Source organism: Macrobrachium nipponense, chromosome 24 (assembly GCF_015104395.2).
Source record: "Macrobrachium nipponense isolate FS-2020 chromosome 24, ASM1510439v2, whole genome shotgun sequence".
Taxonomy (NCBI): domain Eukaryota; kingdom Metazoa; phylum Arthropoda; class Malacostraca; order Decapoda; family Palaemonidae; genus Macrobrachium; species Macrobrachium nipponense.
The window spans coordinates 63,507,892-63,530,398 of NC_061091.1; the positions used below are offsets into that span (position 1 = coordinate 63,507,892).

Here is a 22,507-nt window from a genome sequence, read left to right on the forward strand (position 1 = left end):
AGGTAAACGCCTCTGTTTCAGGTCAGGATGGGTCGCTTCGCTCGAGGGGCTTTGCCAAGTTGCTTCCCCTGCCTCTCATGAGGCTTAGGAAGTACTATGCTACAAACTGCCTACTTGATGTCATGTCATCTTAACCCGGACATCATTCGACTGAAGGCGGGGTTGACTTCTGAGGGTATCCCCATCATTAAAGGTTAAGTCTCCTCCTTTTCATGTGAAAGAGAACAGCATTCTAACTCTTCCTGCTTGAGATTCATGGCATCACATTCTTCTTTTGAAAAAAAGAATACGTATATGCTGCTCTTAAGTCACTTTTTACTTACGATGGAGACTTTAATTTACAATTATCTTGGCTCCTCTTTGGCTTTGGTCATGGCACTACTTGGAGTAATGGTACTTTTTAATTTTGCAGTATACTGACTCTAAGACCTGAGTAACTTCATTTCTGAGAGCTGGACTGGATGTTTTTCGGGTCCACATCCTTTATACAGGAGTGGCTTAGCCTAATTCAAGAATTTTAAGTACACCAAACTCAGATTTTCTTACAGTACCAAACTAGGCTAGCATCTCAGGAATTTAAAGAATGGAAAGCCACACACCAAGAATGCCACCAGTGCAATTTTGTATCTATGCAATCTCTAGACCTTGGCCATCGAAGGATAAATGTAGAACGACTTCCCCTTACTGGTAAGATCACAGTATTGAAAGAGCGATTGTGTCACCCAGACAATAGTATCTGATCTTTTTTTCTTTTTCTTTTCCTTCCTGAGTCTTTTCACAGCACAAGGACTTTGCTTTCAATCTTCCCCTCCCAGTAATAGTGGCTACCTGAGGTTCATGGCAGGACTTGAGTTGGTGAAGAAAAGCCACAGATTCTGGGTTTCTTCCCTTTCTTAGGAGGACCTTTCAGGGGTTAAAGATTTGTAAGTAGTAGTATGAAGACCATTAGAAAGTCTGAAAACCATAAAAAAAAATAACCTACACCCAATAGGAGTGCAGGTAAAAAGTACACAAGGAATATACAACAAATTCTGTTAATGATGGTGAAGTACCAGCTGTACTTACCCAGACATCCACCTTTAGCGTCATCAGTGTAACAATTTTCTTATACTATTATGAATAACCTTGTTCAAAAGGGTAAGTTGACTAAGTCCAAAGTTATTTGTTGTATAAACAAACTAACCATCTTTGTTCATTAATTATCTTCTGGTATCTTGAGTTGAGACTAGCAACGACATATTGAAGACTAATTGATACTCTTCAACAACTGGGCCAGCAAAATTTACTGACAATACACATTTGGTCCAATCGGTAAACAGTTGCCAGCACCAAAAGGCAAGCAATTTGTGAATATATAAATCATTTCAATTCTCTAGTTTTGCATGAATGTAAACCTCAGCAGTAATTTCTTTGGTAGGTTTTTCTGTGGTCTACCTTTTGGAACCTATTTAATAGAATGATTCCAGGATTATGGCACAGTAACTCTCTACTTCCAAAGTGAGACTGGCTTTTCATATTAATTTATGACAATAGTGCAGATAACTCTTCAAATCTATTATCACATCAAAGTGGCGGCTTGGAACTACCATCCATCCTCTTCTCGGCTGTTACCGAGAATAACCATTTGCTATATAACTTGTCTACCTAATCAAGAATTCCATCACTGCTCAGAATGAAGCATTGTTCAGATTTGTAATTACCTTACAATTTTCCTTAAAACAGCATAGCTAAATTTATTTTTTTCTTTAATTTATGCTGTAAGTTAATAAATAATATAACAGGAGAACCTCTGGAGCATGTAAATTATATATTTTTCAAAAAGTGTTTATTTACAGCTGATTATAACCAATATTATAAGATAGTTTAATTAGACTACAGTTCTATCTGCCCTTGGCAAACATTAGTTCCTGTATCAAGGCTAGCCTAAAATATTACCTTTTCCTAAAGAGAACTGCAAGTTTGACAAAAGAAAAACAGATTCTAAAATAATTTACACTATACACATTTAAACAACATGCACAATTCAAACCATTCCACGGGTGACAACACCATCTGGAGGGCCTTGTAACGAGTTTAACCCATTTTCAAACATCTTTGCTTTTGTGAGTAATGCAAGACCCTGGAAAGAAAGGAGAAAATTGAAAAAGTCTTAATAAAAATGTTTACAAATTTCAATTTATTTGTACAAACAAACCAGTAGCTTTTGAGTTTATTACTTCAGTGAATTGATGGACAGACCCACTTGGAACTTATCAAAACTGCCTCCTTGAGGATGAGGAGAAGCTTTTGATTCATGAAGTTGGGCTAAACATATTCACTTCTTTACTCCCTTCAATCAATCACTTCAAAAAAGGCCATATACTTGAAGTAGTAGTATCCCATCATGTTCATATCACTCATTTGACCATTGACAAGGAGTATCTAATGAATGCAAAAACATCTTGTATTCAACTTTAGTGAATTTTGTCCAGTTTCACCCAACAACAATAGCAGGTTGGGGTAACATTAATGAAAATCAACTTGCCAATTGTCACCAATCTCACCTGATCCAATCATTCACCTTTGAAGTGATTATATCGTTAACTGAGAACTAACCCCTTTTGGCCAGTCCTATGAGTGCTAAGGATGGCATTTTAATCCATTCCTGCTTTTTTTTATGTATTAAACTGTCTAACCACTAAATGGCTAAAAATGCTCCAATGCTTGGCTTTTATATACAAATTTTCATAAATTAAATCAAATCAAGCACTGCTGGGACTAAGTCCAAATGTGGTGTGTCCTAAATGTATTAGTAGCCCCAGAATATATGGATGTAAAGGACAATGAGACCATCATGTAATGTTCCCTAATGAGAACCTGTAGAACTATGTTGCATAGGACCTGAAACACTTCGCTTGTTTCATAATGTCCATTAGTGTCATTGCATGGTTTAGCATGACTGCTTCCCAGAGAATCCATATCTTATCCCAGGAAATGCAAATGATACCTTTGTAATATACATGGATTCTTACAGTGCTTTAGAAGGGCTAAAACAATACACAATTTCCCATCCCGTAATTGAAGAAATAAGGGAGTGGATAGTTGAAGAAATAAGGGAGTGGATAGATATAATAGTAAAACGGAAAACTATAAATATAAATCCATGGGTTCCTTCCCATGTGGGCATTGAGGGTAATGAGGAGGCAGATAAAGAAGCTAAGAAGGCAGTAAAAAAAAGAATTATCAAAAAAATACAAATACCATACAATGACATTAAAACAACAATAAATGAATACTGTCAATCAAAATGGGAAAAAGAATGGCTAGAATTAAATCATAAATTAAAGCATATAAAATCATCTGTAAAATCTTGGAATAGAAATGTCGAAGAAGGGAAGATGTCATATTGACAAGATTAAGAATAGGGCATACATACTTTACACATAAATACTTGATGTTGCAAGGCGAGGAAAGACTGGCCCCTTACTGTGACCACTGTCATACTCTGGTCACAGTCAAGTCATCTGCTGACTCAATGCCATAAATTCAAAAGAAAATGAAGATCCAACAACATATATAATATACCACTTGAAGAACTATTAGGAGAAAATGCCTCTCTTCAAAATATAGTAAATTATCTCGAAGAAATAAACCTGTTTTATATGATATGACACAATATAATTTCATAAAGTTACACAATATGATATGACACTTCATATAATTTCATAAAGTTATACAATAAGCGCTGAATGGCCTTTGCTGCCCCAATGCTTGGTGTTACACCTAAACTTTATAAAACCAACCAACCATATCTTATCCTGGAATCAAATCAGTTTGAATGAAACAGGATTAAGCATTAGGTGGCTAACCCTTAAGAGCCTGGCTAAGAAAAAAACATGCAGCACCCCCAGCCAGGGAAACTGTGAGGTCAGCCAATTTAAGAAAAGAACATATCAATGGAAAGAGGAAGAGTTGCAAATGTATATGATGTAAGAAAAAAAATTCTAAAAAATTCTCCCTGCCTTTCACAAGAAGTTGAAAAAGACTATTTACAACCCCTTGTGGGGCCTCTTTTACAAAAGAATTGTAAATTTTACCAAGTTATACACGTTTTGTCTAATAACTAAGTTGTTGTAAAATATTTACGTAAATTTACCAAGATCGAAGATGCAGTAATTTTTTAGATTATACATTTTTATTAATATTTCTTGGCAAAATTACAACAATAACTGACATAGTATCATAAAAGATAACTAAAACCAACAGCAACCCCAGGTACATTTATGAGCAGATAAATAAAGAGACGGCATGGTAGGAAAAGAAACTCAACATGCTGCCTTGATGTCAAGATCACAACAAACTCATGAGCCACCTACTTCATTGATCTGAACCAGTCTAAAAGTTGCCATTAGTGAATTTGTGGGCTATAGAACTAAGGGAACCTCTTTCCTCCCTGATTCTTCCACACTGATGGCGCGTAATATTGACGCTCACCATGAGTGACTCCGTCCACAACCCAAAACTTGTTATTGCTACTCATATGAGGGTATCTGTCCATTAACGGTTAATTTAAAGATTCAATGTTTTACTGTTCAAGTGCTGTATCTGTCATGTCTACATGACAAGCTCTCTACTTTATCTAGTGGTATCAACATACACCGCAATCACTAAAGGAGGTTATAACATTTAAGATGAAATGGAATATTCTGGACCTTGTATTTTGTTGGGGGGGGGGTCTGGAGAGATTGCATGTAGCAGAGTCCTTGAAGAAAAAGCTTCCAGACTAAAGTCCCATTCATACGAAGCTCATCGAACTCTGTTTGATGTGACATCAGATGCAGAGAAACAGCGGGCAAGGTTCTGACATCACACCGAACAAAGTTCATCAAGCGAACCTCGACCGTCGTGTGGACGGGGCCTAACAAGAAGGAACTAACAGTACAATTCCATCACTGTTGGAAACTTTCCTAGAAGGGATTGACAGTTACTCTGAACTTGTCAATCACCTTTCTGTTAGAGCATAGTACATAAAGAGTTGTAGTTGATGTTAATATTCATCCACAAGCAGAGGAACTATTGTCAAAATTGCAGTTCCTGCACTTTAAAGCAAAGCAGTATGAAGACATGGCTACCCTGGTCATGACCTGAGTGAATTTTTCCAGTTTGTTGAGAGTCACAGGGCCTCTATCAAATAACACTTGAACCATGAGCATAGAATCTTTGGCAAATTACATATATCATTAGGCAGCTTAACCAGAAAACTAAATCAGATTTTATAACTCATAGGGCTGCCCTGAATTAGTTACAAGCAACTAAGTAAACTGTAACAGAGTGCCTACCCGAAAAGACCGAGGTTCCCAAACTGCCATGTTTTGTATTATTTTTCTATCCAAAGCCACACCAGCGTTGTCCAGTACAGAATGCATTTGACTGAAATCCACTCCAAATTCTTGGCAGCCAGCATTGATTCTTGTTTCCCATAGCTATAAAGGAAAATTATAAAAATTGGTAAACAATACTCTGATATTTCAGTTTAAAATCTCTGTTTCATTCAAATCATGAATAATTATTTATTTTGTCAAGCCCTTGTTTTACTCCACTAACCCTTGTTTTATCCAAGTTGCACAAATATTTAATTTTGTTTTACCCTCAATTTTTCCTGAATCATAGTTTCATTCAAGTCTAACAATAAAATAAATAAAAGTTTCCCATTAGTGAATGAACAAAATTTATAAGTGTACAGGGCCTTTGCTACACTTCACAACAGTAAATAAAATTATTCCTCTACCTTTATAATATGTCAATAAAGCTCTTTAAAACTAAAAATTCTGAAGCCACTTCTAATTTTTAAAAATATATCTAATTAATGATTCTTCCTAGTGGCCCTTCATTTATTCCTATGAAGCAAATACTGAATAGGCTAAAAACTGACCATTACAGTAAACCCCTTATTCGTGGGGAATGGGTACCAAACACTCCTCCCCCCACCCCCCCTGTGAATAGGTCTACAAATAGTACTTAAAACCCTTCTAAAAATTCTTAGAACTGCCTATTTTGATAGAAAACATAAAATCTTCTAAAAATGCTTACACCCAAGTATTTAACCCTTAAACGCCAAGCCGCTATTTACCAAAGTGTCTGTCGTATGCCGGCGGCATTCGGGAGTTGGCGCCGAAGTGGAAAAAAAGTTTTTTACAAAAAATCACAGCACGCTTAGTTTTTAAGATTAAGAGTTCATTTTTGGCTCCTTTTTTTTGACACTGCCTGAAGTTTAGTATGCAACCATCAGAAATGAAAAATATCATTATCATATATAAATATTGGAATATAAATTTCATATATAATTGTATACAAATCACACTGAGCAAAACGGTTAAAACTAATGGGTTAAATTTTTTTGTAGTATTGTACACTAAATTATGATGATTTTGGTATATAAATTGTAAAACGATCAAAGCAAATATTATCACAAAATGATGCATGAATTTGTAACGTGCAGATGTAAAAAAAAAGTTTTTTTTTTCAAAAATTCACCATAAATCGAAATATTGTGCTAGAGACTTCACGTTTGTTGCAAAATGAAGGTAATTGATTGAATATTACTAGACTGTAAGTGTTTTAGCTTACAATTGCAGTTTTTGACCATTTCAGTCGAGTTAAAGTTGACCGAATATGAAAATATTTCAAAACTGATAAAAGCTACAACTATGAGTTATTTTCTGTTGTATTCTACACAAAATTGCACACATTTTCATATATAAAACTTTATGTGACTGCTAATATAAAATGGTGCAAACATTACAACAAAGTGACAAAAAAATTTCGGAGATTTTCAGCCGAGTTACCACGCGCGGACGTAAGGAAAAAGTGTTTTTCAAAATTTCACCATAAATCGAAATATTTTGCTAGAGACTTCCAATTTGTTGCAAAATGAAGGTAAAGGATTGAATATTACTAGAATGTAACATAGTTTTAGCTTACAATTGTGTTTTTCGACCATTTCGGTCGAGTCAAAGTTGACCGAAGGTTGAAATTTTGGCACTTATCGTGATATATATGAAAATATTTCAAAACTGAGAAAAGCTACAACCATGGTTTGTTTTTAATTGTATTTCAAATGAAATTGCCCACATTTTCATATATAAAACTTTATGTAATGGCTAATAAAAACGGTGGAAAAATTACGACAAAATGACGAAAGAATTTCTGGGATTTTCGGCAGTTACCGCGCGCGGACATAAGGAAAAAGTGTTTTTCAAAAATTCACCATAAACAGAAATATTGTGCTAGAGACTTCCAATTTGTTGCAAATTGAAGTTAAATGATCGAATATCTAGAATGTAAACGTTTTAGCTTACAATTGTGTTTTTTGACCATTTCGGTCGAGTCAAAGTTAGACTGAAGGTTGAAAATTTGGCACTTCGTGATTTTTATGAAAATATTTCAAAACTGATCAAAGCTACAACCATGAGTTATTTTTTGTTGTATTCTACATGAAATTACGCACATTTTCATATATAAAACTTTATGTAACGGCTAATATAAAACAGTGCAAACATTATGACAAAGTGACAAAAGAATTTCTGAGATTTTCGGCAGAGTTACTCGCTGACGTAAATAAAAAGTGTTTTTCAAAAAGTTACCATAAATCGAAATATTGTGCTAGACTTCCAATTTGTTGCAAAATGAAGGTAAATGATTGAATATTACTAGAATGTAAGAGATTTAGCTTACAATTGCGTTTTTCGACCATTTTGGTCGAGTCAAAGTTGACTGAAGGTTGAAATTTTGGCACTTATCATGTTTTATATGAAAATATTTCAAAACTGATAAAAGCTACAACCATGAGTTATTTTTTGTTGTATTCTACATGAAATTGTGCACATTTTCACATGTAAAACTTTATGTAATGGCTAATATAAAACTGTGCAAACATTATGACAAAGTGATGAAAGAATTTCTGAGATTTTCAGCAGAGTTACCGCACACGGACGTAAGGAAAAAGTGTTTTTCAAAAATTCACCATAAATCAAATAATTGTGCAAGAGACTTCCAATTTGTTGCAAAATGAAGGTAAATGATTGTATATTACTAGAATGTAAGAGTTTTAGCTTACAATTGCGTTTTTCTACCATTTCGGTTGAGTCAAGTTGATTGAAGGTTGATTGTTTGTTTGTTTGTATGGTGTTTTTACGTTGCATGGAACCAGTGGTTATTCAGCAACGGGACCAACGGCTTTATGTGACTTCCGAACCACGTTGAGAGTGAACTTCTATCACCAGAAATACACATCTCTCACTCCTCAATGGAATGGCCGGGAATCGAACCTGCGACCACCGAGGTGAGAAGCAAACACCAAACCAACCATGCCACTGATGCGCTTGACCGAAGGTTGATATTTTGGCACATCGTGATATAGTATATGGAAATATTTCAAAACTGATAAAAGCTACAACCATGGGTTGTGTTTTGTTGCATTCTACAAGTATTTGCGCATATTTTCATATATAAAACTTTATGTAAAAGATAATATAAAACGGTGCAAAAATTACGACAAAGTGACAAAAGAATTTCTGAGATTTTCGGCAGAGTTACCGCGCTGACGTAAGGAAAAAGTGTTTTTCAAAAAGTTACCATAAATCGAAATATTGTGCTAGACTTCCAATTTGTTGCAAAATGAAGGTAAATGATTGAATATTACTAGAATGTAAGAGTTTTAGCTTACAATTGCGTTTTTCGACCATTTTGGTCGAGTCAAAGTTGACTGAAGGTTGAAATTTTGGCACTTAATGTGATTTATATGAAAATATTTCAAAACTGATAAAAGCTACAACCATGATTTATTTTTCGTTGTATTCTACATAAAATTACGCACATTTTTATATATAAAACTTTATGTAACAGCTAATATAAAACAGTGCAAACATTATGACAAAGTGACGAACGAATTTCTTAGATTTTCGGCAGAGTTACCGCACGCAGACGTAAGGAAAAAGTGTTTTTCAAAAATTCACCATAAATTGAAATATTGTGCTAGAGACTTCCAATTTATTGCAAAATGAAGGTAAATGATTGTACATTACTAGAATGTACGAGTTTTAGCTTACAATTGTGTTTTTTGACCATTTTGGTCGAGTCAAGTTGACCGAAGGTTGAAATTTTGGCACATCGTGATATATATGAAAATATTTCAAAACTGATAAAATCTACAACCAAGGGTTGTGTTTTGTTGTATTCTACATGAAATTGCGCACATTTTCATATGTAAAACTTTATGTAACGGCTAATATAAAACTGTGGAAAAATTACGACAGTGACGAAAGAATTTCTGAGATTTTTGGCAGAGTTACCGCACTGACGTAAGGAAAAAGTATTCTTCAAAAAGTTACCATAAATCTAAATATTGTGCTAGACTTCCAATTTTTTGCAAAATAATTGAATATTACTAGAATGTAAGAGTTTTAGCTTACAATTGCTTTTTTCGACCATTTTGGTAGAGTCAAAGTTGACTGAAGGTTGAAATTTTGGCACTTATCATGATTTATATGAAAATATTTCAAAACTGATAAAAGCTACAACCATGAGTTATTTTTTGTTGTATTCTACATGAAATTACGCACATTTTCATATATAAAACTTTATGTAACGGCTAATATAAACCGGTGCAAACATTATGACAAAGTGACGAAAGAATTTCTGAGATTTTCGGCAGAGTTACCCCAAGCAGACGTAAGGAAAACGTGTTTTTCAAAAATTCACCATAAATCGAAATATTGTGCTAGAGACTTCCAATTTGTTGCAAAATGAAGGTAAATGATTGTATATTACTAGAATGTAAGAGTTTTAGCTTACAATTGCGTTTTTCGACCATTTCAGTCGAGTCCAGTTGACCGAAGGTTGAAATTTTGGCACATCGTGATATATATGAAAATATTTCAAAACTGATAAAAGCTACAACCATGGGTTGTGTTTTGTTGTATTCTACATGAAATTGCGCACATTTTTATATATAAAACTTTATGTAACTGCTAATATAAAACTGTGAAAAAATTAAGACAAAGTGACGAAAGAATTTGAGATGCGTTGCTGGTGCTTTTTAGTGCTAGAAGAAAGAATATTTAAAAAAACTTTTTGTAGTCGACGTACCGTAAGTCCGCTTAGCACCCGACAGACACTTTTAGTCGACGTATAAACGTCTAGTGGGTGTTTAAGGGTTAAATAGTTTTATCACAAAAAGTGCATTTAGTCACAAAGATATGAAAATACAATATGTGAATATTTCTCAGAGAAAAATACAGCAAACTGGCAAAATTTCCATGAATAATGGGTATATATGGTCTATGGGAAAATCTGCGAATAGCAGAGGTCAACTGTATAACAATATAGTGGGACCTTATGTATTTTAGTTGTTCTTCATTATACTTGTTTTGTAATATTTACCATTTTTATCTCTCTTTCAATACTTACATTTTTCATCTCTTTCTTTCTAAGTGCTCTTCCTTTGGTACTAAATCGCAAAGCACGCTGAACATATTTGATGGCAATGCTGTAACAATTTTGCTTCCGGCCAAAGAAATGCTGAAAAACAAGTCTTCCATAAGAAAAAAGTAAAATTTTTGGAAACACAGATAATTAAAATTCTCGAAGATTAATATTACTTACAAAGTAATAATAATAATATAATCATAATAAGCTCTATTTCCAATATCTACACTGGCTATTCTGTATCTTACAAAGGATAAAATGTATTTCAATGCATAAGTTACATTTCAAACTACTCACAGTAAGCTAGCACTGGAAATGTAATAAAGCTACATGAAAATTATTAAATAAAATAACTAATAATAGCCATTACAATTTCTCACAATTTTCAAATAGAAAAACCCATACTTTAATTCACATATGCCTACATTCCACTGTCCCCTTGGCCACACAAATTTCAGTAAAAATCATTATATTAGTGACTAACAAAAATCACTGAGCTCATTCCATAAGAATTTCCTCCTCTAACTTGTGCTACTGCCATCTCTTTACATATCACTGTTAGGTACAGAAGTTTCCTGCTGTCCAAATTATTGGAGGGAAGAAAATGGACATTATAATGGAGATGGTTTATATCTATATAACAAAAATGCTTTAGTTTTTCTTTTTTTTGTTTATAATATAAATATGAAACACTACACTTCTTTAAACTCCAATGCCTCAAATGACATAGAAATTTCATATCTTTAGAATCTGATAATATCAAATGATGTCATCCTCAGAAAAAAAAATTATTATGAACTTTGATGGCAGTATTGGGGTGACTTCTGGAGGGTGTTGAGGAAAGGTTTTACTCCATCTATTCCAAAAGTATGGGCAGTCTAAAGAGAATTCACACTAAATTAGTTCTATACAGACTTATCAAGAATTTTGCCCATTTCTCCAGAAATACTTTATATGCATCAACTAGTATGAATGGCAATAACTTTGCTGTTTTTTCTTTATATAATTATAATCCAATAAAATTACAAATTACTTACCTTTAAAATGAAACCTAAACCAACATTACATAATAAAAAAAGAATTTACACTAAGGAAATTAAGAACATGATCCAAAGTTCATAAGAGGTAAGCCTGAACTCAGATTCTTTTAACATAGACAAGTTTTGGACCACCCTATGAACCTCACAAGGTTAATAACTAAAGAGTAAGACAAGTTTTGAACCATCCTAGAAACCTCACAAGGTTAAATAACTAGAGAAGGGACAAGTTTTTGAACCATCCTAGAAACCTCACAAGGTTAATAACTAAAGAGTAAGACAAGTTTTGAACCATCCTAGAAACCTCACAAGGTTAATAACTAAAGAGTAAGACAAGTTTTGAACCATCCTAGAAACCTCACAAGGTTAATAACTAAAGAATACATAAATGTAAGTGGTGAATGCTAGCCTACACACTAACTTTGAGTTTTCAACAACTGTCATCATAGAATCCTAAGATTATTTTAATTGAATCATTACATTGGCATTCACAGAAGATAAATAAAAGTATGACATCCCTGAGAAACTAAAGAGACTTGTACTCACAAGATCATTTCCACTGTCCAAGAAGTGTAAAAAATGACAAATTTTTAATCAATTTGTATTTTTCATAACTGACAAACCTTTGGTCTTAACAATAGGAAATCTTGCACCAGCTGGAAACCGGTTAAAAACAATCAAAGACTGTAAAGCAAGGAATCCATGGCATCTGGCAACTAGTGTATACGAAGTGGATGCTGGTCACCAACCAGGCATAGAACACCATGACGCGTCAGTCTTTCTTTGACCACCTTAGAGAGTAGTTGCTTGCTCTCCTTCTTTCCAAGCCGGTTACTTTGTTTGCCAGTGATTTCTTTGTTTCAGTGTGCTTGTGTGTGTGGCTTCTTGTTTATCACAGTCCTTCAATTCTTCTATGCCTAGCCAAAGCATGTGCCCGGGCGTTCAGGCACTATTCAAGCATCTATTTGGCTCCCATCTAAGAACCTATTGGGGTGTTCCATACTTGTCCAGTGTTGCAAATTGCAAGGTTCTTTGCAATAAACATTCAGTACCTTGCTGAATTGCTCTCTGACTTTTAGCTTTTATCTGTTCCCTGAGGCCTCTTCTCATTAGCATGTTAGCTTCTACCTGCTCTCATTTAAGAACAAGTCAAGCAAGCACTACAAGTCTAGCAAGTCTAGATATGTGTCCCCGCTGCCTCATTCTAAGCTCTGTGAATGTCATCCTTCAACCAATGATAGCAATTGCAACCATGGTGCCATAACAAGCACCTAACACCAGGGCAAGCCAAAAAATTAAGACAACATGAAAGGCAAAAATGATATTGTTATAATACAATAAAGTTTCATACATACTTACCTGGCAGATATATACATAGCTAAGACTCCGTCGTCCCCGACAGAAATTCAAATTTCGCGCCACTCGCTACAGGTAGGTCAGGTGATCTACCGGCCTGCCCTGGGCGGCAGGACTAGGAACCATTCCCGTTTTCTACTCACATATTTTCTCTTCCACCTGTCTCCATGCGGGGAGGCTGGGTGGGCCCTAATCGTATATATCTGCCAGGTAAGTATGTATGAAACTTTATTGTATTATAACAATATCATTTTCATACAATCAACTTACCTGTCAGATATATACATAGCTGATTGGCACCCTTCGGTGGAGGGTAAGAGACAGCTACTACTGGAATAGACAGGTAAACAACATCTGTTGTAGGTATAAATTAAAAACCTTGGTTCCTACCTGATAGGTGGTAGACTTCGTGGGTGTTTTCCCCGTAGTCTGCATCACCTCAAGAAACTTTAGCGAGATATGTGATCTATGGCCAAGAATTCTTGTGGGTCTGCCGAAGGGGTCTTATCCACTTACTCGGCAGAGCCTGAAAGGACTTTGTCAATGGGTGCTGATCCACTTACATGACAACACACCTTATTAAGGAGCAAACAATCAATCCCGACCACCTGATCCTAACCACCATGTTAGTATTAAAAATTGCTCAGAGTTATCCCCAACTCTTCGCAACAACCGTAACTCAAAACACAATGCACAAGCACCCAATAATTTCAAAAAAAAAAACAAAAAAAATTTTAACTATTACAAAATATCACAAGAGTTCCTTACTGAACTGAAGTGACTGGCCGCTTGTGCGGCAACTGCACTTGTTCAGCAGAAAGTCTAGAACATATCTATAAGACTTAAGTAGTAAAAAAAAAAAATTTAAGGATTGTTGTAAGCTCCTGTACCCAGGATTGTGCCCGCAGACACAAAAGGACCTAATGAAAAACATTTTTCATAGGTCACACGCACGTCCTTCAAATAGTGAGCCGCAAACACAGAATTACATCTCCAATATGTCGCTTCCAAGATATTCTTCAGCGACATATTTCTCTGAAAAGAGAGAGACGTCGCCACTGCTCTCACTTCATGAGCTCTTACTCTGCAGGAGTTTTTAAAGAATCATCCGTGCAAGCCTTATGAGCGTCCATAATTACGTTCCTGACAAAAAAGGCTAAGGCATTCTTAGACATAGGTCTTGATGGATCCTTCACTGAGCACCAGAGGCCTTTGTCTAGAACCTCCCAACTGTTCCTTTTTCTTTAAGTAAAACTTTAATGCCCTTACTGGGCAAGAGACCTCTCCGGTTCCCTGCCGACGAGACCCGATAATCCTTTTACTTCGAAGTTTTCTCGGTCCAGGGGTTGGAAGGATTTTCATTCTTCGCTAAGAATAATTCCTTGAAGGAACAGATGGCTGAATCTATATTGAACCCGACTTTGTCACTAAGGGCGTGCAGTTCGCTAACCCTTTTTGCCGTTGCCAGAGACAAAAGGAATAAACATTTTCTCGTTATATCACGAAACGAGGCCAAATGTAGGGGTTCAAATCTCTCTGAAGCCAAGAACTTCAGCACTACGTCTAGATTCCAGTTAGGGGGAGAAGTCATTCTAGACTTCTTGGTCTCAAACGACCTAATCAGATCATGCAGATCCTTATTGTTTCCCAAATCTAGGCCTCTATTCCTAAATACGGCCGATAGCATACTTCTATAGCCCTTTATCGTGGCTACGGAGAGCTGCGATTCTTCCTTAGAAATAACAGAAAATCAGCTATTTCTGTTACAGAGGTACTGGAGGAGGACAACTTCTTTGACTTACACCACCTTCTAAAAACTTCCCACTTGGATTGGTAAACCGGATAGTGGAAGAAGTTCTCGGGCTCTAGCGATCGAGCTTGCTGCTTTACTAGAAAAGCCTCTCGCTCTGACAAGTCTTTCGATAGTCGAAAGGCAGTCAGAGCGAGAGCGGGGAGGTGGGTTTTGATGAAACCTCTCGAAGTGTGGCTGTCTGAGAAGATCCCTCCTTTGTGGAAGGGATCTGGGGAAGTCTACTATCCACTCCAGTACCTCTGGAAACCATTCTTGAGCTGGCCAAAAGGGGGCTATCAGGGTCATTCTTGTCCCCTTTGAAGTCACAAACTTCCTGAGTACTTGTCCTAGAATCTTGAATGGGGGAAATGCGTAAACGTCTACCTGAGACCAATCTAGTAGGGAAGGGGCGTCTACTGCTAGAGCTCTGGGATCTTCTACTACTGAACAGAAGACTTCCAGTCTCCTCGAGAGGAACGTGGCAAAGAGGTCGACATGAGGAGTTCCCCAAAGAGACCAGAGCTTGAGGCAAACTTCTGAGTGGAGGGTCCACTCGGTATGAAGGACCTGGTTCCTCCTGCTCAGCCCTGGTCCGCTCGTACGTTCCTTACTCCCTGAACGAACCTCGTCAAGAGAGAGATGTTCCTTTGGGATGTCCAAAACACAGCAGTTCTCTTGTGAGTTCGTAAAGGGCATACGAGTGAGTACCTCCTTGCTTCCGAATGTATGCCAGAGCGGTTGTATTGTCCGCATTCACTTGTACTATTTTGTTGCATACTAACGGTTCGAAGCTCTTTAGAGCTAGGTGTACCGCTAGCAGTTCTTTGCAGTTTATGTGCCAGGACACTTGAAGAGCATTCCAAGTGCCTGACACTTCTCTCTTTCCCAAAGTTGCTCCCCAACCTTTTTCCGACGCGTCGGAAAACAATACAAGGTTTGGGCTCTGTATTTCCAGGGAAGTACCTTTGTTTTCCCTCAGTGGGAGTAACCACCATTCTAGATGTCGTTTTATCAGATCTGGAATGGGAAAGAAGTCCGAGAGGAGTCCTGTCTTCATGTTCCACGAACTTCTGAGGAAGAACTGAAGAGGACGGAGATGAAGTCTTCCTAGATGAAAGAACTGCTCGAGCGAGGAAAGGGTCCCTAACAGGCTCAACCATTCCCTCGCCGAAGTCCGTTCCTTCCTTAGGAAGAGAGAGACTTTTTCTAAACCTCTCGCTAGTCTCTCTTGAGAAGGAAATACTCGAAAACCCCGAGAATCCATCCGAATCCCAGATAGACAAGTTCTGGCTGGGATCAGTTGGGACTTCTCGAGGTTCACGAGTAATCCTAAAGTCTTTATTAGGGGTTTTAGTGTCACAGTCAGGTCCTCCAAACACTGTTCCTCTGACTTTGCTCTGATAAGCCAGTCGTCTAGGTATAGAGATATACTGATTCCTTTCAGATGAAGCCATCTCGCCACATTTTTCAAAAGGTTCGTGAAAACCTGAGGCGCCGTCGACAGGCCGAAGCACAAGGCTCTGAATTGGAAGATCCTTCCCCCCGTCATGAAACGGAGGTACTTCTTCGACGAAGGATGGATCGGGACGTGAAAATAGGCGTCCTGGAGATCCAGAGACACCATCCAATCCCCTTGGCGAAGAGCCGCCAGGACTGAAGCAGAGGTTTCCATGGCGAACTTCTGTTTTTGAACAAACTTGTTCAGAGCGCTGACATCCAGAACTGGTCTCCAGCCCCCAAGGCTTTCGCAACCAAGAAAAGACGATTGTAAAACCCCGGGGAGCTTTGATCCAGCACAAGTTCTATAGCTCTCTTGTCCCACATCTGATCCACCATTTGTTGAAGAGTATCTTTCAACACAGGGTCCTTGTAATTGGCGGACAATTCCCTCGGAGTTGACGTCAGGGGAGGAATTGTCCAGGAAAGGAATGAGATATCCCTCTGAAGAACCGACATCGACCAAGGGTCTGTGTCGATGTGAGTCCAGGCCTCCGCAAATCCCCGGAGCCTGGCACCTACTGGTGTTTGGAGGAGCGCCACTTCACTTTCCCCTTTTAAAGGGGCGGAACGAGGCTCGACCTCTCTTCTCGGTCGTTTTCCTTTTAGCGGTAACTCTAGTGGGAGGGCCACCTCGAAAGGGCCGAACCGGAGTAGACGCCACTTTCTTTTCTCCCACCATCACTGGTCTCTTCTTCCTGGACGATTGCAGGAGAAGATCCTGAGTCGCTTTCTCCGTCAGAGATCGGGAAATATCCTTCACCAACTGTGACGGGAAAAGAAAATCAGATCTAGGGGCGAATAACAAAGCTGCTCTTTGTGAATGTGACACTGCTTTCGTCAAGAAAGCGCTAAACACAGATCTCTTCTTCAAGAGACCTGCTCCAAATAAGGAAGAAACTTCCCCTGAGCCGTCTTGCACCGCCTTGTCAATACATGACAAATTGCCAGGAGTACATCCGGTTCTAGCCCTTCAGGGGCATGAGCCTTCTTGGACATCACCCCAAGGGACCAATCTAGAAAGTTAAAGACTTCTAGAATGTGAAATAGTCCCTTGAGGAGATGATCCAACTCTGAAAGTCCCCAAGTAATCTTAGCCGTGTGAAGGCTATGTCTCCTGGATGCGTCTACCAGACTGGAAAAGTCAGCTTCAGCTGAAGCTGGGAGAGTGAGACCCATATTCTCCCCAGTCTGGGTTACCAAACATCCCTTCTCTTGCCCGTAAGTCTAGGGGGAGGCATGCAAAAGACTGTCCAAACTAGCTCTTTCTTAGTTAGCATCCAGTTATCCAGCGATTGCAGAGCTCTCTTCATAGAAATCGTCGGTCTCATCTTCAAGAAAGCCGACGATTTCGGAGTCTTCGAGCATGAAAACAGTGAACGAGGCGAAGGAGGAGCGGCAGGGATCAATGCATCTCCGTATTCCTGAGAAGGAGAGCTGTCAAAACTTTGTAGTTCGACAGTCCTTCTTTACCGTGAGACTCGTCCTCTGATTCCTCTTCCATAATCGGATCAGTAGGAGAGGCCACTTCCCGTTCCGGGTCTTCCTGTCCAACCACTCTCTCTACTGGAGACAAAAACTCCTAATAGGAGAGGGGCTAAGAGTGTACAGAGCTCCTATGCTTGACTGGCTCTTCGTACTTGGCTGGCTCCTCGCGCTTGGCTGGCGCCTCGCGCCTGGCTGGCGCCTCGCGCCTGGCTGGCGCCTCGCGCTTGGCTGGCGCCTCGCGCCTGGCTGATTCCTCGCGCTTGGCTGGCGCCTCGCGCCTGGCAGGATCCTCGCGCTTGGCTGGCGTCTCGCGCCTGACTGACTCTTCGCGCTTGGCTGGCGCCTCGCGCCTCGACTGGTGCCTCGCGCCTCTCAAAAGTCTCGCGCTCTGACTGACGCTTCGTGCCTTGTTGAAGTCTCGCGTCTTCCTGGTGCCACATCCTTGCGTGACAGATGCTTGTCTGGAGCCTCACGCTTGGCTGAATGCTCACGCCTGGTTAATACCTCGCGCTCGGCTGAAGCTGCTGATCTGGGCAGACGTATCCCATCTGGGAGAATCCTCTGGTCTGTAATGCGTTTCTCGCTTGTCTGACTCTTTAACCTTAGAGGACGCTTCTCGTCTGTAGGACGCCTCGCGCTTGGCTGGCGCGACGCGCTTGCCTGGCGAATCAAAATCTTCCACGAGTCTCTATCTGAGTCTCAAAAGACTCACGTCTCACAGGAGCCTCACTCCTGGTGGAGAAGGAAGACGAGTCTTCTTGACCGGCAGTCTGACGTCTTTCTTACGAGGAGGATCCTTCGAAAGGACTCCTACTAAGGCGGACAGCTGTTCCTGCACCGCCAAAATGATCCTCTTGGACGCTTCTCCTGCGTCTTCTTGAACGGGAGAGGGAGACCTCGAAGGCGTGTTGCCCCCATCATGGGACGGCAAAACCCTCTTCGCCTTCTTGATAGAAGGAGGCGCTTCTTCCGAAAAAGCGTTCTGGGCTTGAATCCAAAACAGGATCTCTCCAGTGCCTTTTCAGGGGCCTGGACAAGTCCGAATCCTTCCACCCTCGTTTAGGAGAGGGAGAAGCGGACGAAGAGAAGCACTCTCTGAGGACGCTTTTTTTTTCGATAGCGGTCCTGAGCAGGCTGTCTATATACAGCACCTGCTGAAGGGGACGCCTGACCGGGGGGAATTCTCCACAACCTCCGTACGGCTTTCGACTTTTCCTTCTCCTCTGGGCTTGGGAGCTTGGAAGAGGTCTAGGCCTGGGAGCGTCGCAGAGACGTCCAGACGCCCCCTCCACAATACTGGGGACACTCACTTCACTAAAATCACTTTCACAGTCCTTACCTTTCATGGTAGCCATTTTGATCCTCAATCCTGTGAAGCGTAGCCTTCAGTTTCAGCAATTTCGATGCCGAATCTGAATGTACGGCCAGTGAGGGTCCTGATACAGAATCATAATTAAGAGAAGAGTTAGAATTATCCAAAGGCTCAATAGGCCTTGTACTACTACCCGCCATCTTAGATGCAGCCCTTCTGACTCTATCCCTTTCTAACTTCTTCAAGTAAGAAGTTAGAGTCTTCCATTCCTCAACATTCAACCTCTCACACTCATGACAGGTGTTAGAAATAGAACAATCAAAACCCCTACATTTGCGACATACAGTGTGAGGATCAACCGAAGCTTTCGGTATCCTCACCTTGCAGCCTACATTCACACACATTCTCACACAAACACTTGAATCAGACATTCTGAAGAAAAATCAAAAAGCAAGTCCAAATCCAGTCCACAGTAGCGAATGCCAAAACAACGATCCAGGTACGTCACCAAAAGTCCACAAAAAGATGATCAATTGCTTAGAAAAGCGAATTCCAGTCAAGAGGTGGCAGCAACGATGTTGATACCACCGGCGACAGAAAATATAAGAGTAGAAAACGGGAATGGTTCCTAGTCCTGCCGCCCAGGGCAGGCCGGTAGATCACCTGACCTACCTGTAGCGAGTGGCGCGAAATTTGAATTTCTGTCGGGGACGACGGAGTCTTAGCTATGTATATATCTGACAGGTAAGTTGATTGTATGAAACTGAGTATTCACACCAGCACAAAATACATATGAAATATGCTAAGATGTAATATTTAATGAAAGGGATATAAAGATTATTTCAAGAGAAATTAGCATACCCCTTTTAGAGACTTAACAAGGTTCCTTTCAACTGGTCAAGCTGAAACACCTAACTTTACAACATATCTTTTGGATACAAGGTCAATAAGGAAAGTTATTGTATTCAATTAAATTTGTTTCAATGTAATTACTAATTATTCTTTTCACAATGAATACAAAACTACATAGATAAGCCTCAAGACTTTCAAGAATGTTCACCCTTTCACTACACGGGACTGGTTTCCTCTGTCATCATAAGGTCTCTTCTATGGCGAGGGACTCATCTCCTCCGTCTTCATTCTTTTTATTCTAGTTAGGCAGCTCGTAACAGATAACTCATTTTAGGGAGCTTTTGTCTATATCTAATGACAAATGGCAACATTTGATTTCCAACTTACAGGATAATCTCATGATAATGCCTAGAGCTTTGGTAACTATCAAAATGCCATAGCAGGAGGTGTTTTCGCTCGATGATGAAGTAGTACAGAAGCTTTTATTCGGAAATGACAATGATAGTAATAGACCTGAACTATCAGATAGTTCTGACAGTGACAGTAGTGAATATGGTGATGTTTATAATATTGTAGTTACAGACATATCTACCTTAGTAATTTCTTAACTTCAGGTTTTATGAGACGATTATGAATCAGGAAATGAGGAAAGAGGAAGCGTTTTTGTCAAGCACCAGAGGTGTTGAGTAAACAGAAAACATGATAAAATTTCCTAATGGAAGACCATTGGATATTGTTTGTAAAAAATCAGTGCTCTAAAACTTTTATTGGATAATAAATTCTAATAATCCCAAGTCTAGTTTTGATTTTTTTGTGAGGTTTTTTCCAGATGAAACCCAGGTAGGTTGTTAAGAGGGGTGGTTAGAGGTGGGCCTTTGTATGTTAAGACCTCAGGTTTGTTAGTTAGGAAAAATACAAATTGATTAAACATTTGTCATTTGTTCATATACGAAACAAACCCTCTTAACATTAGGATAGACTTACTTTTGGTGGGAGGTAAGTACCATTAACCAACTGAAAGTTTGCCACCTTTGATTAGTTTTCTGAATAACAGTGTTCTAAGAAACAACTGACCAGTATTTCAGAATCTAAGATATATATGAATATCAGAGTCAGACTTCTGGGTTTCTATACAATGTCATAGTTCATTGCCTCTGAGGAAGATAAGAATATCTGTTGCTTTGAGAGGTATCACACTTGAAATGAATCACCAACATGGGCTACATAATTCAGTTTTTTTAATAATCACCTACATACATATTTGCATATTTTATCATTACTATAAAAATATTATACTAACATAATAGTACCGTGTAACAGTACTGTACTGAAAATAATAAAGAACAAAAAAACAAATATATAAGGGAGAAATTTAGTCAGATACAAGATTAACAGGACACAGCTCTCGTCACTAGCAGCGAAAACAGGCTTGCAGTGAAAGGGTTAATAGACAAGCTTCTTTAATAGTGTTAAAAGTCTAGTTCACTGGTTTGGTTAAGCTGACTAATAATTACCTGTTTATTCCAGTGACAAAAGAAGTAATGTTAACTGGAATTATTCTACTATTTAGATTGGGATATTTTAGAAATTTTTTAAATCATCAATTTCTACTTTGTAGGAATACATCTCAAATATTTCAATACTGTCCACGTAATTTTCGAACTACTTTGATTAAATTATCGAACTACTTTGATTAAAATATTCTTAATTATTTAAACACAGGCATTTCTGTTCATAATCAAGTAACATTTATGAAATGGGATGAAAAGCAAACACCTCTTTGAGACTTAATTTCTTATGACAAAAGTGACCCCAAAAAATACTCACTGCAGACAGAGCAAGGATCCTCCTCCTCTTCCAAAATCTGTCGGCTCCTCTTGCCCGGGCAAACAAAGTTGGGGAGACAATAACCATTTTGTTAAGGTGACTATCACTTTAAAACTTCCTGCAATAGAGTGGATACAATATTAAAACTCTCTATTTACAAAATACGATATAGTACCTAAAAAATAAAACTGTGAAGTAGTAAATTATTCAAAATACTCTCACCTTATATATTCTTATAGTTGCAGCATTGCCTAAAATATAAAAAATACAAAATTATATATATATATATATATATATATATATATATATATATATATATATATATATATATATATATATATATATATATATATATATATAAAGTAGGCGCCGAAAGTCTTTACACCCCAGTGCAATTTAGGCAAACGCATACACACGCGCACCTTCTTCGACCTGTAAAGGAATGCAAAAATTTAGTAAAGATATTGAAAATGGTGTGTCAGTTTACCTTAGACTTTCTAGTATTTGGTAGCACCAAATTTGTTCTCTTTAGCTGCCTTCAGCGTCGGGGAACACTTTCAATGAGGTGCTGACAGATCTCTGGTTCGATACTGTTCCAAGCAGCGATAATGGCGGCTTTGAGTTTCTCGATATTGGAGCAGTCAACCTTCTGCAAACGCTTTTAATGATCGACCACTGATTTTCAATGGGACTAAAATCAGGGGAATTAGGGGGCCAGTCACTTAAAAGCTCCACACCACAATCCTGCAACCAGTTCCTAATCAATGGCGTTGTGTGGACCGTGCGCCGTCTTGCTGAAGAATTGAAGCACCTGTCTTCTCAAAGCTCCCCTCTAAATATTCATTTAGCACAACGTAATAAATGTGCTGGTTCACTCGTTCA

General features: G+C 38.5%; 1 protein-coding gene across 1 annotated transcript; it reads right to left on the reverse strand.

Moving 5' to 3' along the window:
- Positions 1-1,788: 1,788 nt before the first annotated feature.
- On the reverse strand, positions 1,789-21,748 carry LOC135205682 (large ribosomal subunit protein bL20m-like). The gene is made up of 4 exons (XM_064236597.1): positions 21,626-21,748; positions 10,447-10,557; positions 5,319-5,462; positions 1,789-2,119 (listed from the first exon to the last, which is right to left on the reverse strand). The coding sequence occupies exons 1-4, from the start codon at positions 21,710-21,712 to the stop codon at positions 2,024-2,026; spliced, it is 438 nt and encodes a 145-aa protein (XP_064092667.1). The 5' UTR covers positions 21,713-21,748; the 3' UTR covers positions 1,789-2,023.
- Between the last annotated feature and the right edge of the window lie 759 nt (positions 21,749-22,507).